The sequence below is a fragment of the Rhincodon typus genome, chromosome 33, assembly GCF_021869965.1.
Source record: "Rhincodon typus isolate 14 chromosome 33, sRhiTyp1.1, whole genome shotgun sequence".
Taxonomy (NCBI): Eukaryota; Metazoa; Chordata; class Chondrichthyes; order Orectolobiformes; family Rhincodontidae; genus Rhincodon; species Rhincodon typus.
The window spans coordinates 493,806-512,653 of NC_063364.1; the positions used below are offsets into that span (position 1 = coordinate 493,806).

Genomic DNA, 18,848 nt, shown 5'->3' on the forward strand with positions numbered 1-18,848 from the left:
ATTTCTGAGGAAGGGTCTAGGCCCGAAACGTCGGCCTTCCTGCTCCTCTGATGCTGCTTGGCCTGCTGTGTTCATCCAGCTCTACACCTTGTTATCTCAGATTAGTGAAGGTGTTCAAAGAAACACTGAATGCTATTCAGAAGCAGTTTGTACCCATGAGAAAGAAAAGCTGTACCTCAAAAAACACAGCTACGGACATCTAAGGAGGTAAGGGTTAGCATAAAATTAACAGAAAAGGCTTATAAAAATACAAAGGACAATACAGATCCGACAGAAAGGGACAAATTTAAGAACCAACAAAGGGCCACAAAGCAGCTTATAAGAGCAGCTAAAAGAATTATGAAAGGAAACTTGCAAGGGACATAAAACACAGTAAGAGGAGATTTTATAGTTATCCAAAGAGTAAGAGCATTATTGGCCCTGAAGCTGAGACTGGGGATATTGTCAGTGACCATGTGAAAATGGTAGACATGTTGAACAATTATTTTGCTTTAGTATTCACAGCAGAAAAGGATGAGAGCTTGACGGAAGTTTCAAATAAATTAAAAGAGAATCAGGGACAGGATCTAAATAAAATTAGCTGAAGTAAATCATCAATAATGGAGAAATTAATGAAACTGAAGAGTGACAAATGCCCAGGACCTGATGGTTTCCATCCATAGGTATTAAAGAAGGTAGCAGAGCAAATTGCCTATGCCCTAACCATAATCTTTCAGAGTTCCTTGGAGTTGTACCTCTTGCTAGGAAATATGCTCATGTCATTCTGCTCTTTAAGAAGGGAATTATACACCAGATGGCCTAACACTTGTGGTGGGGCAATTGTTGGAGTCTATAATCAAAGATAGGTTAACAGATCACCTAGAAAATTTTCAGATAATCAGGTAGAATCAGCATGGATTCATGAAGGGTAAGTCATGTCTGACAAACCTCAAGAGTTTTTTGAAGAGGTGGCAAAGGTAGTGGACACAGGTCAATGGATATTGTTTATATGGACTTCCAAAAGATTTTTCACAAAGTTCCACACAAGAGACTATTAGCTAAGGTGGAAGCCCACTGAATTGAGGTCAAATTACTGACATGGGTTGGAAATTGATTGAGTGGTAGGAAACTGAGAGTTGGAATAATGGGTATGTATTCAAATTGCCAGGACATGACTTATAGTGTCCTGCAGAGATCTGTGTTTGGGCTTTAATTATTCACAATATACATTAACAACTTGGATAATTGTATAAAAAGTCAAATTTCCAAATTTGCTTATGATACAAAATTGGGCAACATTTTAGACAGTGTTGACGACAGCACAAAATTACAACAGGATATCGACAGATTAGGTGATAGAATGGACAAAGCTGTGGCAGATGGATTATAATATAAGCAAGTGAGAGGTTATCCACTTGGACTGATAAAGGATAGATCAGGGTATATTTTAGAAGGCACAAAGTTAAATACAGTGGGTGTTCAAGTGTGTAGCCCTTTAAATTGATTTGAACAGATGCAGAAAATAGTCAATAAGGCTAATGGGATGCTGGCCTTCATATCTAAAGGACTGGAGTATAGACATGCAGACATTACATTGCAGTTATACAAAACTCTAGTTAGACCCCACTTAGGGTGGTGCGAGCAGACCTGGGCAACAAACCCCAGGAAGGACGTTTTGGCTCTGGCAAGAGTTCAACACAGGTTTACAAGGATGATACCTGGACTTCGGGGTTATGAGGAAAGATTAAACTTTATTCTTTAGAATTTGGAAGGTTAAAGGGTAATCTAATGAAGGTTTTCAGGATATTAACAGGGAAAGACAGGGTAGATAAAGATAAACTATTTCCACTGGTTGAAGATTCTAGAACTGGGGCACAGTCTAGGAATTAGGGCCAGACCATTCAGGAGAATGTTAGAAAACACTTCGACATGTAAACAGCAGTGGAGGTTTGGAACTCCCTTCCTCAAATGGCAGTTGATGCCAATTCAATTGTTAAATTTAAATTTGAGATAGACAAAGTTTTATTAAGCAAGGTTATCAACGGATACCCACCCAAGGCAGGCATATGGAGTTAGGCCACAGATGAGTCATGCTTGTACTGAATGGCAGAACAGGCTTGATTACCTGAATGACCTACTTCTGTTCCTATGTTCCTAACTAGAGTCACAGAGTCATACAGCATGGAAACAGACCCCTCGGTCCAACCAGCCTATGCCAACCATAATCCCAAACTAAACTAGTTCCACCTGCCTGTGCTCGGCATGTATCTCTCCAAATATTTCTTTCATGTACTTATCTAAATGTCTTAAATGTTGTAACTGTACCTGCATCCACCACTTCCTCTGGCAGCTCATTCCACACATGAACCATTCTCTGTGTAAAAGAAATTGCACCTCATGTCTTTTTTAAATCTTTCTCCTCTCACCTTAAAAATATGTCCCGAGTCTTGAAATCCCCCACCCTCAGGAAAAGACCTGCCATTAACCTTATCTATACCCCTCATGATTTTATAAATCTATATAAGATCACCTCTCACCTCCCATGTTCCAGTGAGAAAAGCCCCAGCATATGCAGGTTCTCATAATAACTCCCTCAAACTCTCCATTCCCAGCAATTTCCTGGTAAATCTCTTCTGGACCCTCTCTAGCTTAATATCTTTCTTATAACAGGGCGACTAGAACTAGACACAGTACTCCAGAAGAGTCCTCAGCAACATCCTGTACAACTTCAACATAACGTCCCAACTCCTATACTCAAAGGTCTGAGCAATGAAGGCAAGCATGCTAAACATCTTCTTAATTACCTGATCGATATGTGATGCAAACTTCAAAGAATTATGTACCTGACCCTTTAAGTGTCTCTGTTCTATAACACTACCCAAGGCCCTACTGTTAACTGTACAAGTCCTGCCCTTGTTTGTTTTACCAAAATGCAATATTTTGCATTTATCCAAATTAATAGTCATGGAGTCATACAGCACGAAAACAGACCTTTCAGTCCAACTCGTCCATGCCAACCAAGTTTCCCAAACTAAACTAGTCATGCTTACCTGCCTTTGGCTCATACTCCTCTAAACCTTTCCTGTTCCTGTCATAATATCTTTTAGATTTTGCAATCTAAAAGATCCCTTTTAAATCTTTTTCCTTTCACCTTAAAACTATTTTGAACTCCCCTACTCAAGGGAAAAGACCTTTCTGTTCACCTTCGTCTGTGCCCCTCATGTTTTACAAACATCTATAAGGTTACCCCTCAACCTTCTACTGAAATAACTCCACAGACACCAGTATCCCATCACCAAATCACCCTTTATTTACATGTGGAGAGTCCTTGACATTGATCCAGCTCCCTCAGAGCCAGCTCTTAGAGTGTACAGGATGTCTGACACCCCTGTTCTTATCTGTCAGACAGGGCTCCCTGATTGTACCTGATTAACAGCCCCAATCAGGGAAGTCATATTCAATGAGGTCCACTGGCTTACCTCGTTACAGTCACTACCTATGGTCCAGTGAAAGAAGTCCCAACCTATCCAGCCTCTCATTATAACTGAAACCCTCCAGTCCCAGGCAACATCCTTGTAAATATCTGTTGAGCCCTCTCCAATTTAACAACATCCTTCCTATAGCAAGACAACCAGAACTGTACACAATACTCCAAAAGAGGCCTCACCAACGTTCTAGAGAACCTCAACAGGACCTCCCTAAACTCTATGATCTGAGTAATGAAGGCAAGTGTGCTAAATACCTTCTTAACCACCCTGTCCACCTGCACTGCAACTTTCAAAGAACTATGTACCTGAACCCCTAGGTCTCTCTATTGGACAACAATCCCCAGGGCCCTACTGTTAACTGTGTAAGTCTTGCCTTGTTTTATCAAAATGCAAAACCTCACATTTATCCAAATTAAACTCCATCTGCCACCCGTCAGCCCATTGATCAAATAGATCAAGATCTTTTTGTAATCTTAGATAACCTTCACTGTCCACTTTACCACCAATTTTGGTGTCATCAGCAAACATACTAACCATGCCTCCTAGGTTCCATCCAAATTGTTTATATAACTAACAAACAACAGCAGACCCAGCACTGATCCATGTCCAAAAAACAACCCTCCACCACTGCTATCTCTGTCCTATCCTAAAGCCAATTTTGTATCCAACTGGCAAGCTCTCCCTGAATTCCACGTGATCTAACTTTACTAACTATGCTGAACTTTGTCCAAGGCTTAACTAAAATCCATATAAACAATGCAATCATTCTGCCCTCATCTATCTTTTTGGTCATATCCTCAAAAATCTTAATCAAGTTTGTGAGACTTGATTTCCCATGCATAAAGCCATTTTGACCATCCCTAATCAGTCCTTGACTCTTCAAATGCGTGTAAATCCTATCTCTCAGAATCCCCTCCAATGACTTTTTTCTGAAGAAGGGTCCAGACCTGAAACGTCAGCTTTCCTGCTCCTCTGATGCTGCCTGGCCTGCTGTTCCTCCAGCTCCACACTTTGTTATCTCAGACTTCAGCATCGGCAGTTCCTACTATCTCTGAGTGAGCTATTACCCACCACTGATGTCAGACTCACCCCGGTCTACAATTACCATCCTTCTCTTTACAGCCTTTCTTAAATAAAGGCACAACATTAGCCAGTGGCTGTAGATGATACAACTAGGGACTGGGAATAAACACTGGCCAGCCAAGAACATATGTCCCATGAGTGAATGAATGAATGAATGAATAAATAAATAAATACATAAATAATTACCTGCCAGGTCTCTCCTGCCTATTCCCACTAGGCCTTCATATAGCTCTTTAATTGGGTTTTCTCCTGAGATGATCACACCGGGCAGCCAATTCAGCAACATTCTGTGCCCATGCTCCTTGTAACTTTTAGCACCTGTTGATTAGAAAAATGTAAATATCTTTAAATATTACACACAGACATAAAGGTTTGGCAGCACGGTGGCTCAGTGATTAGCACTGCTGCCTTGGGCGACTATCTATGTGGACTTAGCCCGTGTCTGAATGGGTTTCCTCCAGGTGCTCTATTTCCTCCCACAGTGCAGGTTAGGTGATTGGCCATGTTAAGTTGCCCATACTGTCAAGGGATGTGTAGGATAGGTGAATTAACCATGGGAAATGCAGGGTTACGGGAAGAGAGTGGGGGATTGGGGTTGGGTCAGGATGGGATGATCTTCGGAGGGTCAGTGTGGTTTTAATGGGCGAAATGGCCTGCTTATGCACAGTAGTGATTCTATAATTAGAATAACCAAATTACTTTTCCACAAACAATAAAATCTAATGCCTCACACATACATTATCTTAGGAAATAAATTAGGAAATTAGAGACAGTGAGAGAGAGCAAAATATTATTACGAGTGAGTGGTGGAGCAAGAGATTTGTCAACTGTTAAGGGACAGGAACTGCTTTGGACAGAGCACCAAGAACTGCTATCTAGAGAATTAGAAGCTTCTATGGATACAGCAAAGTGCTGTGATAGAAGGACCTAGGACCTGCTATAGACAGGGCAAGGAGTTGCTACAGAGAGCAAGAAGCTGCCATAGGGCAACAAAGAGTTGCTAGAGAGAGCAAGAAGCTGCTATGGGAGAGGTAGGGAGGAACTGCCAGAGAGAGAGAAAACTAGCATCTTTGAATATTACATATAGGCATAAAGATTAAAACTCAATTACAGAACAAGGAGCTGCTACAGACAGACAGAGAGAATAAGCAGCTCTGACAGAGGAAAAAGCTGCTAAAGATAATAAGGATCTGCCATGGAGAGCGCACCCAAGGAGCTTCTACAGAAACAGAGAACGAAGAGCTGCCAAAGAGAGAGAAATCAAGGTGCTGTTATGAAGAGAAAGAAGGAGGAGCTGTTCTCAAGAGAATGAGAAGTTGCTAAAGAGAGAGAGAATGATGAGCTGTTGTAGACAGAGTAAACAGCTGCAATAGAGAGAGAATGAGAAACTGCTACACTGAGTGAAGATATGTGAGAGAAAAAATAGAGAGCTGCTATAGACAGTGGGAATCAGGTGCTGCTATAGAGAGAAAATGAGGATTGACTATAGTGAGAGGGCGAGCTGCTGTTATGGAGAGAGAGATGAGGTTGCTGCTGGATAGAGTGAGAACAAAGAGCTGCTAAAGAAATAGAGAATGAGGAGCTTTATAGAGAGAGAGCACAAGTAGGGAGGGTGAGGGCAAGGACACACTAAAGAAAGAGAGACGAGGAGTTGCTATACAGTGAAAATATGGAACTGCTATTGAGAGAGTCAGGAGCTACCTTAGAAAGAGTGAGAAGCTACTATAGAGTGATAATGAGTAGCTGTCATACATACATAGAGAGAGAGAAAGAGAGAGTGGGTGCTGTAGAGGTAGAGAATTAAAGTTGCCATAAAGAGAAAGAGTGCGAGGAGCTGCACAAGAGCATGAGGAGCTGCTATGGAGAGGGAGAGGGAATGAGCAGCTGCAATAGGGACAGTGTGTGAGGAATTTGGCTTTCATTGGCAGGGGAATTGAGTATAAGAGCCCTGAGGTTATGCTGCAGCTCTATAAAACGCTGGTTAGACCACACTTGGAATATTGTATTCAGTTCTGGTCACCTCATTACAGGAAAGATGTGGAAGCTTTAGAGAGAGTGCACAGGAGATTTACCAGGATGCTGCCGGGACTGGAGGACAGATCTTATGAGGAAAGGTTGAGGGAGCTAAGGCTTTTTTCATTGGAGTGAAGAAGGATGAGAGGTGACTTGATAGAGGTTTACAAGATGATGAGAGGCATGGATAGAGTGGATAGTCAGAGACTTTTTCCCGGTGCGGAAATGACTATTATGAGGGGGCATAATTTTAAGGTGATTGGAGGACGGTATAGAGGAGATGTCAGAGGTAGGTTCTTCACACAGAGAGTGGTGGGCATGTGGAATGCGCTGCCGGCAGTGGTAGTGGAGTCAGATACTTTAGAGACTTTTAAACGACTCTTGGATAGGCACATGGAGGATAGTAAAATGTAGGGTATGCAGGGTAGATTGACCTTAGTAGAATGATAGGTTGGCACAACATCGTGGGCCAAAGGGCCTGTACTGTGCTGTACTGTTCTATGTTCTAACTGCTACAGAGGGAACGAGCAGCTTCTCTTGAGGGAGCTGCAACAGAGAGAAAATAAAGGTCTCATAGTTCAATGTTAATGTCCCCACCTCTGAGCCAGAAGGCCTGGATTCAAGTGACACTTGCTCCAGAGGTGTGTAATAATATCTCTGAACAAGTTGATTAGAAAATATGTAGAGAGAAAATGAGGAGTTGCTACAGAGATGATGAGAATGAGGAGTTGCCAAGACAGGAAGAGTGAGGTGCGATTATAGAGAGAGAGACAGCAAGGAGTTGCAATAAAGAGAGAGAATGAGGAGAGTTACAGCAAGAGAGAGAGAAGAGCCACTAAACAGAGACAGAGCAAGAAGCTGTTATAGAGAGGGAAGCAGGATTTGCTGTAGATAGTGCAAAGAGCTGCTCGAGAGCACAAGGAAGTGAGGAGCTGTCATAGAGAGAGGAACAAGGAGTGGCCATCAAGAGAGATGAGGAGCTGCTATAAAGAGAGAGACAGCAAGAAGTTGCTACAGAGAGAGAGATAGAGAGAGGAGTGCTATAGAAAGTGAGGAACTAACATTGAGAGAGAACAAGACTGCTTTCGACAGACAGAATGAGGAACTGCTCTGTGAGACAGATGGGATTAGAATAGAGTCATTGGAGTCTACAGCACAGAAAAAGTTCCATCATTTAAGGTGGCACAGTGGCTCAGTGGTTAGCACTGCTGACTCACAGCACCAGGGACCAGGGTTTGATTCCATCCTTGGGTGACTGTCTGCGTGGAGTTTGCACATTCTCCCTGTGTCTTCGTGGGGTTCCTCCCACAGTCCAAAGATGTGCAGGTCAGGTGGATTGGCCATGCTAAATTGTCCATAGTGCCCAGGGATCTTTAGGTTAGGAGGGTTAAACATGGGAAATCAGGGGTAGGGAAATGGGTCTGGGTGGGATACTTTTCGGAGGGGCTGTGTGGACTTGTTGGGCCGAATGGATTCTAAATGTGCACCAGTCAAAAACAAGCGCCTAACTATTCTAAAACAAAAGCAGAAGTTGCTTGAAAAGCTCAGCAGGTCTGGCAGCATCTGTGGAGAGAAATCAGAGTTAACGTTTCAGGTCAAGTGACCCTTCCTCCTAACTATTCTAATTCTAGTCCTGCAGTTGGCCCATTTCCTTGAATGCCTTTACAACACGTGCACATCTGAATACTCCTTAAATGTTATGAGTTGATTCTGGTTCTACCACCCTTTCAGGCAGTGAGTTCCAGATTCTAACCACCCTCTGGATGAAAAGGTCTTTCCTCACATTTTGTCTAAACCTTCTTCCCCTTACCTTAAATCTATTCCCCACCCCCCAGTTCCCGCAGTCATTGATCCCTCCACCAAGGGGAAGCGTTTCTTCCCGTCTATCCTTTTCATAATTTTCTACATCTCCCTCAAGTATCCTCTGCTCCAAGAAAAATAACCTCAATCTATCTAGTCTCTCTTCATAACTAAAACTCTCCAGTCCATGCAAGATCCTGGCAAATCTCTTCTGTACCCTGTCCAGTGAAATCACATCCCTCCTATAATTACGCCCTGTGCTACATGCTAGTGAAACCAGGAATAGAAAGACAATACAAATAAAAGCCTGGGTAAAGGGCTGGTGTAGAAGGAAGGGCTTCAGATATCTAGCTCATTAGGATCTCTTCCAGGGCAGGATGGACGTTTACAAGGAAGATGGGTTGCATTTAAACTGGTGGGGCAACAATATTCTTGCAGGAAGATTTGCTAGTGCCACTCAGGAGGATTTAAACTAGTGTGGCGGGAGGATGGGAACCAGAGCAGTAGGTCAGCATATGGAGTAATTGAGGAGAAGGTAGAGGTTAAGTCAAGCAAATCTAACAGGAAAAACAGGCAAGGCCAGGTTAACGAACACAGCAGGACTGGCAGTCTTGTGTATTTATTTTAATGTAAGGAGTAAGGCAGATGAGTTTAGAGCTAGATTAGTACATGGAATTACGATGTTGGATGTTTCTTCAGAGATAGTGGAGGGGAGAGGGAGCTGGGAAATAAATAGAGAGGAGACTGGGGAAGGTAGGTGGGATGGTGATAGATGATTGCAGGTAGGCAATGGTGGGGATTAGTCAGTGAAGTGGGAGAAGCGGATAGGTGGGATAGAAGACAGACAGGTCAAGGAGGCCGGGATGAGAGAGAGATAAGTAGGAGAGAAGACAGACAGGTCAAGGAGGCGGGGATGAGAGGGGCTGGGGAAAGTAAGTGGGATGGCGATAGGTGAGTGCAGGTAGGCAGTGGTGGGGATGGGTCAGTGAGGTGGGAGGAACAGATAGGTGGGAGAGAAGATGGACAGGTCAAGGAGGCAGGGATGAGAGGGAGGTTTGTCATGGGATGAGGCCAGGCGTGGGGAAATTTTGAAACTAAAGTCCACATTGAGACAATTGGCTCCCAAGGTGGAGGTGCTGCTCCTCCAGTTTCTGGGTGGCATCGTTGTGACACTGGAGGAGGCCCAGGATGGACAAGTTGTCCAGGGAGTGGGAGGGGGAGTTAAAGTGGTTCACAACCAGAGGTGCTGTCGTTTGTCACAAACCGAGCGCAGGTGCTCGACAAAGCAGTCCCTGAGCCTCCGCTTGGTCTCACCGATGTACAGGAGGCCACATCGGGAGCAACGGATGCAATAGACCACATTAGCGGATGTGCAGGTGAACATCTGTCTGATGTGGAAAGATTTATTTGGGTCCTTGGATGGGGTTGAGGGGGGAGGTGTCGGGGCAGGTGCAGCACTTTCTGCGGTTGCAGGGAAAGGTGCCGGGGTGGTGGAGCTACCCAGCGCCACCCCTCCTCTCTCTATTTATTTCAGAGCTCCCTTTCCCCTCCTCCATTTCTGAAGAAGGGTCCTGACCCGAAACGTCAGCTTTCCTGCTCCTCTGATGCTGCCTGGCCTGCTGTGTTCATCCAGCTCTACACTGTGTTATCTCTGACTCCAGCATTGGCAATTCTTACTATCTCTTAAAAATAAGGAAGTTGTAATCACTACGATGGAATTACACTATAAGCCTCCCAGTAGCCAGCAGGATAGAGGAACAGATATATAGTCAGCTTATGGAAAGGTGTAAAAACAACAGGGTTGTTTTAGTGGGTGATTTTAACATTCCCACGATTGACTGGGACTCCCTTAGTGACAGGGGCTTAGATGGGGCTGAATTTGTTAGGTGCACCTAGGAGGGTTTCTTGAAACAATATGTAGATAGTCCAACTAGGGAAGGGATTGAACTAGACCTTGTACTGGGGAATGAAACTGGCGAGGTGACTGAAGTTTCAATGGTGCAGCATTTTGGGGACAGCGATCATAATTCTGAAAGTTTTAAAATATTTATGGATAAGGATAAGGTTAGTCTTTGGGTGAAAGTGCTAAACTGGGGGAAGGCTAATTACAACAGTATTAGGCAGCAACTAGACAAATTAAATTGGTATGTGGCTGTTGGATGTTAAATCCATTTCTGATATGTGGGAATCTTTTAAAGGTCAGTTGATCAGAGTTCAGAACCAGTATAATGGAACCATGTGTAAGATTTAGGAAACTAAAATCAGACAAGGCCCTTGAAGAATAAAAAGGAATTAGGAAAGAATTTAACCAAGGAATCAGGAGGACTAAAAGGGGCCATGAGGGCTACATTGATATTCCACAGCATGTCAATATTAAGAAGAAGGAGATGTTGGGTGTGTTGAAAAGCATTGAGTAGATAAGTCCCCAGAGCCTGATAGGATCTATCCCAGGATACTGAGGGAAGGGAGGAGATTGCTAGAGCGTCAACAGAGATCCTTGTAACCTCTTTAGCCAGAGGCGAGATTCCAGATTGTAGACTAGCCAATGCTGTTCCTTTGTTTAAGAAGGATAAAAGGGATAATACAAGAAATTATAGGCTGTTGAGCCTATAGTGGTAGAGAAATTATTGGAGAAGATCCTGAAGGACAGGATTTATTTGCATTTGAAAAAGAACAGAACTATTAGGAATAGCCAGAATGGCTTTGTGCAGGGGAGGTGTTGTGTCTCAAATTTTATTGAGCTTTTGAGTAAGTAACAAAGATGATTGATGAGGGTAGGGCACTGGATGTTATTGACATGGACTTTATTACAGGCATTTGACATGGTTGGCTATGTTTGGCTATTCCAATGGTCACATGGAATCCACAGTAAATTGTTAAGTTGCAATCAAAACTGGCTTGGTCGGAGAAGGCGGAGGGTAGTTGTGGAAGGGCTTCTTTCTGATTGGTGGGCTGTGACTGGTGGTGTTCCACCAAAATCAGTGCTGGGATCTCTGCTGTTTCTAATGTATACACATAATTTGGATGGAAATGTCAATGGTTTAATTAGTTAGTTTGCAGATGAAATGAAAATTGGTAGAGTTGTAGATACAGCAAGACATAGATCAGTTGGAAAGTTGGAAGGAGAAATGCCAGATGGAATTTAATCTGGACAATGTACGCTGACTCAGAGACAGTAGGAACTGCCGATGCCGATGTGAGCTGATGTATTTTGGGAGGTCAAAAGCAACAGGAAAGTATTCAGTAAATGAGCAGAGTTCTTAGAAGTGTTGATATACGGAGGGATCTTCGGGTGCAAGTCCAAAACTCCTGGAAAGTGGCAATACAAGTGGATAAGGTGGTAAAGATGTACAGCATGTGTGCCTTCATCAGTTGGGCCACTGAGCACAAAAGTTGGCAAATCACGTAGCAGCTGTGTTAGACTTTAGACTGGCCACGTTTGGAGTATTGTGTGCAGTTCTGGTCGCTACACTATAGAAAGGATGTGGAAGCATTGGAGAAGGTGCAACAGTGGTTTACCGGGATGTTGCATGGATTAGAGTTCATTAGCTATAAGGAGAGGTTGTACAAACTTATGTTGTTTCACTAGGGTTGAGGGTGACCTGATAGAAAATTACAAGACATAGATAGGCTAGATTGTTAAAGTCTTTTTTTCCCAGAAATGTCAAATATTAGGGGACATAGGTTGAAGGTGAGGGGGGCAAGTTTAAAAGAGGGGAACCAATATCCTCACTGGGAGGTACCCCAGTGCTACTCGGGAGGGTTTAAACTAGAGTGGCAGCGAGCTAGGAACCAGAGCAGCAGGTCAGCAAGTGAAGGGATTGAGGGAACGGTAGATGTTAGGGCTAGTAAATCAGAAAGGAAGGTCGGACAGAGACAGGTAAATGAACACGATGGTACTAATGGTCCGAATTGTGTTTATTTCAACACAAGAAGCCTCATAGGTAAGCAGATGAGCTTAGAATCTGCATCAGTACATGGCAGAAACATGCTTGAGAGAGGAACAGGAGTGGTTGCTCAACGTTCTGGGGTTTCACTGTTGCAGACGAGATAGTGAGGAAGGTAAAAGAGGTGGAGGAGTTGCATTACTAATGAGGGAGAAGGTCACATCTGCATTCAGGACACACTAGAGGGTTAGGCAACATGGGTACAGCTCAAAAGTAAGATGGGTGCAATCAGTCTGATAGGATTATACTATAGACTATACTTTATATCCCTCTGCCCTTCCCGACAGCCATCAAGAGATTGAGGGACAAATATGTAGGCAGATTATGGAGAGGTGCAACAGGTTATCATAGTGGGTGATATTAACTTCCCCAATATTGACTGGGACTCCCTTACAGCAAGAGGCTTAGATGGGGCAGAATTTGTTAGGTGCATCCAAGTGGGTTCCTTGAAATAGTATATAGATAGTCCAACTAGAGGAGGGTCATACTGGACCTTGTTTGGCTAATAAGCCTGGCCAAGTGACTGACCTTTCAGTGGGAGAGCATTTTGGAAATAGTGATTACAATTCCTTAAGTTTTAAGATAGCTATGACTAAGTCAGGACTTGCAGGAAGGTACTAAATTGGGGGAGGGCAAGTTACGACAATATTAGGCAGGAGCTACGGCATGTTAATTGGGAGGAGCAGTTATCAGACAAGTCCATATTTAACATGTGGAGTTGCTTAAAGACCTGCTGATCAGAGTTCAGAACCGATATGCTCCAGTAGGGAGGAAGGACAAGGATGGCAAGGTAAGGGGCCCTTGGATAAAGAAGGAGGTTGTGAATTTTGTCAAAAGGGAAAAAGAAGCATATGTAAGGTTTAGGATGCTAAAATCAGACAGGGCCTGTGACGAAAATAAAGAAAGCAGGAAAGATCTTGAACAGGTAACAAGGAGAGCAAGAAGGGGCCATGAAATGACGATACATTAAAAACAAGAGGAAAATCAGGGAGAGGGTAGGACCACTCAAGGAAAAAGGAGGAACTTTGAGCTTGTAGGCAGGCGGATATGAGTGAGATCCCATTGGAGTACTCCGCATCAGCATTCACCCAAGAGAAGGATATGATAGATAGTGAGATTTGTGTGGAGCATGCTAATATGGTAGGGCATTTTGAGATCAAGAAAGAAGTGGTGCTGAGTCTCTTGAAGAGCATTAAGGTGGATAAGTCCCCAGGGCCCAATGGTATCTACCGGAGATTATTGAGAAAGGCAAGAGAGAAGATTGCTGGGGCCTTGACCAAGATCTTTGTATCCTCCTTAGCCATTGGAGAGATCTCAGAGGATTGGTAAGAATCTAACGTTGTAGGGATAACCCAGGAAACTACAGACTGGTGAGTCTCACATCGGTGGATCAGAAGCTATTGGAGAGAATTCTTAGGGATAGGATTTATGTGCATTGGGAAAGGCATGGCCTAATTAGGGACAGTCAGCATGGCTTATAGCATAAGGCAGGTCATGTCTTATTAACTTGATTGAATTTTTCAAGGATGTGACAAAGGTAATCAATGAAGGTGGAGCAGTGTTGTCTACATGAATTTTAGTAACACCTTTGATAAGGTCCCTCCTGGTAGGCTCATCCGGAAGATTAAGATGCATGGGATACATGTGACTTGGCCGCATGGATTCAGAATTGGCTTGGCCATAGAAGGTAGATTGTACTGATGGAAGGGTGTTTTTCTGGCTGGAGGTCTATGATTACTGGTGTTCCACAGAGATCTATACTGGGACCTCTGCTGTTTGTGATATATATAAATGACCTGGATGAAAACGTAGAATGGTCGGTTAGTAAGTCTGCAGACAATAGATAGATCAGTGGAAATATGGATCATGTAGAAGGTCATCAAAGGACACAGCGAGATATAGATCAGTTGCAGATATGGGCAGAGAAATGGCAGATGGAGTTTAATCCGGGTAAGTGTGAGGTGCTGCACTTTGGGAGATCAAACGTTAAGGCAAAGTACACTGTTAATGACAGGACAGTGAACAGCATTGATGTACCGTGGGATCTTAGGGTTCAAGTTCATAGCTGCCTGAAAGTGGCCATGCAAGTAGATAGGATGGTTAAAAAAAAGGCGTATTGTAGCCGGACAGGCCACTCAAAATGGCAGAATTGGATAATAAACCAGGCATGCTGAGAAATCAAGCCAAGCATTGGCCAAAGTATCTGTACAAAGATACTGAAATAAAGCTGCAGACCCAGACAGACAGGCTGCAGCAGCTGACAGCACAATACGCAATTGACTAAGCCTATTTACCAGGACAATAGGAAACATTGAGCTGTTTCCGGAACAAAGGGACACCTCACACTCATATCTGGGAAGCCTACCTGACTTACGTGCGCCTGACACTTACAGAAACAGAGGACCAAAAACCACACCACCATCCGCATGGCACTGCCTGATTGGGTCTGATCAATCATGGTAATCGATTCCTGATCAATCCATTGGTGGGAATCGAAGATCCTCCCAAAGGGGTGCAGAAGCTTCCAAGGATAAGAATCACTGCACAGCACCCTCGGGAGCGGTAACTGGAGACCAACCACCGTAAGATGAGGTACCCTGCGACTGCCGGGAAAGGAAGACCAGACAACCATCACCACGTAGATCAAGACGAAGGTCTAATGTGGTGATGTTTGATTATTCCAAGTTAAGTTAAAGTACAAGATACTGACTTAGATTTACGATATTAATTGTCAGATTTATCTTATTAATTGCTAGTTTGTAGCATAACCATTAGAATAGTATTAATTGTTATAACCAATAAACATCATTTAATATTGCTATTAAGAGTCGACTCAGTCCTTCGCAGGGTATACAGGCTAAACACACTGTGTGGCGAGCGCAGCAAATTGGCACCCCAGATGAGACTTGATAAGAAGTGACTTTGTCAATCCGAGATTGAACCCCACAGAACCTGATATTCCCTGAAATTTTGCCTGAGCCCGAATTAAGAGGACTAAGTCCCACGTGACGGCCAGGAATTCAAATAAATTGAAGGGAAAAGAAAGGTCTACATTGGACGGCTCTTTAAAGAATAAAGCCATCAGGTGTTTAACTACTAATCAAGCAAACAACTGTTTCGTTGTGTGAGTGTGGGTTCCTTAGTGGGATAGGTAAGGTAAAACACCGAAAGTCTGTAGAGACCTGGTGGGATTAGGACCAGAACATAGCGAAAGCCTTACCTTCAGTCCAATCACCCCCTATAGCCCTTAGTTTAATCAGAAATGGCAGAAAAAGGGGCCGAAATAGAAGGTTGTTCAGTATGGGAAAAGAAGCGAAGACAATACATTAGTAAGAAAAAGTGGCCCATTTGGGCAGAATTTTGCTGTAATGATGAAACAGGACGAAGATCCCTAGGACAGTAATATTGGGAAGGCTAGAGTAAAATTCAAGGGAAGTGGGCTTCCAAGCTTGAAAAACCCACAGCAATAATATGCTGTCTGGGACAATTGTTAGGAACTGAGTGGGAATTGAAAAAGGTTCGCAAAGAACTAGAGGATGCGAAGAAAGAAATAGCAGTTACAACGGAAAAGTTGCAGGACCAATAAAATCAGGCCAACCTATTATACATGGGGCAATTCCAAACCCAATGTGAGAAGGCATACCAAGATGTCAGCACGCAGTGTCAGCTAAAGAGGCTGCTGAGAGCAAAGTAAGCCAGTTAAAAAGTAAATGTGCAGATCTACAAGCAGGGGTAAGGGTTATGCACCAATCTGATAAAGAAAAGAAACAGGCAGCTGCAGACCACACTAAGTGCCTGCAGGAGATTGAGAAGTTAAAATCCCAACTCTCAATCCACAACGGGATAATATGTGCATATGGGCATGTTATAAGGGAAGAAGAACAGGAGTTGGACTTGGATGAGCTCAGGGAAGACATACAGTCGCCATGTGCACGATCCTCCCCAGAGGAATCAGCCCCTTCAGCACCCCCCGCAAACACCCCATGTTGTAACGAACCCGATTACCATTGAAAGACGGGCCGGGAATGCTGCCAACACCCCAGCAGTAACATTTACAGTAGCACAATTAGCAGAAATTGCCAAAAAAATCCCAGATTTTGAGCCATCAGCGGACCCATATGTATTCTTTGATAGGGTCAGACAACAAAAAGTTTTGCACGGGCTCAACGAGAGAGAGGAGGTAAAGCTCATCGTAATGTGTTTGAGCCAGTCAGTGCAGTCTGCAATCCCAGCCCCTCTAAGTATAGGGGAAGGCACCCTAGCCAATATGAAAGAGGCAATCCTAACAGCAATTGGGTACATTAGAGGAGACCTTGTAGATGGACTTAACAAGTGTAGGCAAAAGGGAAATAACAAGGTGCAGAGCTGGATGAACACAGCAGGCCAAGCAGCATCAGGGGAGCAGGAGAACACCTGACTGCCTTCGCAGGTCGTTTCTGGGTACATTTTATGGGAGTCTATGGAGATTTAGAAAGAGGTCAGTTATCCGAGGCTGACACAGCTAAGTGGGCTAGGACTTTAGTTTCACACACCCCCCAAGAGAGTAGGAAGGCATGTGAGAACTTCGATCCCGCAGAGCCAACTCACAATGAGGCGTGGGTTCTGAGGAGAATGTCCCAGGTGTGGGAAAAACAAGTCTGCGAACTGAATAAAAATAAAACAGAGAAAGGAGGGAAAATTCTTCCTTTCCGAGCTTCCAACCAGGGTCCAGTGTGTAGAAATGAAGGAAGAGAAGGTAATCCTTATCAAGGGAACCCAGCTCCACCTCACACAGCCACAGGGAGAGAGACAGCGGGGTACAGCAGAGGAACACATGGCAGCGAGTGTACCCAGGACACTGTGAGAATGTGGAGCCCCTGCACAGCCGCACTTGCAACCACAGGAACCACCAAACATGACGGGAACAAGGAGTAATAGAGGGAGGCACCAACTCCCGTTAGAAGGTCAAATTCGGCAGGCTCTGAACTATGCCAGGGATACTAGCCAATCCCCAGTCCCAAATTACAAGGCATCCACATGACAATGTCAAGCCCCTGCCTCCCCAATATGGGTCTGTGAGACGACATAGGTAGACCACTAGTCAATGGCGAGGAAGGAGGCTGCCCTGTGAAATTTCTTTGGGATACTGGAGGTTCCCGCATAACCCTATTCACCTCGAATGATCTACCCTGGAGGACCACAGGGACTACTGTTTTAAGTGGTTTTACGAGACATGCACGGGAGGGGTACATTACTGAACCAATAGAATTTAAACTAGGCGACATTACATGCCACCACCCTGCTTTTAACCTTCCCCCAAATGCAGAACACATCCTCGGAGTCGATTTCAATACTAGGTATAAACTTGCCGTTGATCCAATAAATTCCCGCATATGGCAGATGCCCCCGATTAGCAAGGCACCACCCATCATCTCAACAGGAAATTACGTTAATTGGATCAGTACAATAGGAGACTTTTGGTTCAGTCCCCTAACAATGACCAAGGATCTGGCAATGCATGAAGTGATTATGAAACACAAAGGGGTATTCGCCCAGCATAAAGATGACTGTGGGTGTATACTGGGAGAGGTGATAATTGAGGGGGCAGACCTGAAACCGCAAAGTTCATGCGGTTTCCCCAGACAGGCAGAGGGGGAGGTAGATAAGGTGATCATCTTTTACAACAAGGAGTGCTGCGACCTGTAGCCTCCACTAATAATGCTTCAGTTTGGTCTGTCAGGAAGCCAGATCGTTCATGGCATTTAACTGTTGACTACCATGAACTCAGTAACGTCACCCTCCATCACTGCACCAACAGTAGCCACCAGCCCAGCCACAATAATAAAGCAAGCCCTGCAAGCAAAATACTTCACAGTACTTGATATTAGTAACGGTTTCTGGTCCAAACCCCAACGTCAATCCTGTCAGTATAAATTCCATTCAGCTTCCAGGAACAACAGTATACCTAGGATAACAAGGTGTAGAGCTGGATGAGCTGCCAAGCAGCATCATAGGAGCAGGACCTGCTTACCCCAAGGGTTTCATGACTTACCCTCGATTTTTCACAGATGATTAGCAAGGAATTAGAAAACTTTTCCTGGCCTGATTGCCTAATACAATATGTAGACGACCTGCTCCTACAAACTGAAACAAAGGAGGAACACATCCAAATCCTAGATGAATTTTTCACTCTCTTGTATGTTACAGGTTGTAAAATAAACCCGAAAAAGGCGAAGATTCGACAGCGTAGAGTTACATACTTGGGAACAATAGTTTCCTATGGGAAAAGCGAGATAGACCAAAAGCAAATAGATTCCATAGCACAACTCCTACTTCCCCGAGATGTTAGTGCACTCTGATTTTTCTTGGGTCTACTGGGATACTGCAGGCACCACATCGATGGGTTTTCCATCGAAGTGGCCCCACTCACAGAGTTGCTGAAAAGGAACACTGCCTGGAATTGGACATCCTAACATACAGAGGCAGGAAGTGATTTAAAGCATGCCTTCGCAACAGTACCTTCCTTGCTAGTTCCCAACCCTGACTTACCATATGCCCT

The 18,848-nt window shown here is 44.0% G+C and overlaps 1 protein-coding gene across 3 annotated transcripts in view; it reads right to left on the reverse strand.

The window, feature by feature from the left end:
* The window catches only part of ankdd1a (ankyrin repeat and death domain containing 1A), a 187,113-nt gene that overhangs the window by 25,960 nt on the left and 142,305 nt on the right, over positions 1-18,848 (reverse strand). For all 3 annotated transcript variants that reach the window (XM_048615945.1, XM_048615944.1, XM_048615943.1), the window contains one exon: positions 4,737-4,868. In XM_048615945.1, coding sequence (XP_048471902.1) covers positions 4,737-4,868 — 132 coding nt within the window. The remainder of the gene's footprint in view (positions 1-4,736; positions 4,869-18,848) is intronic.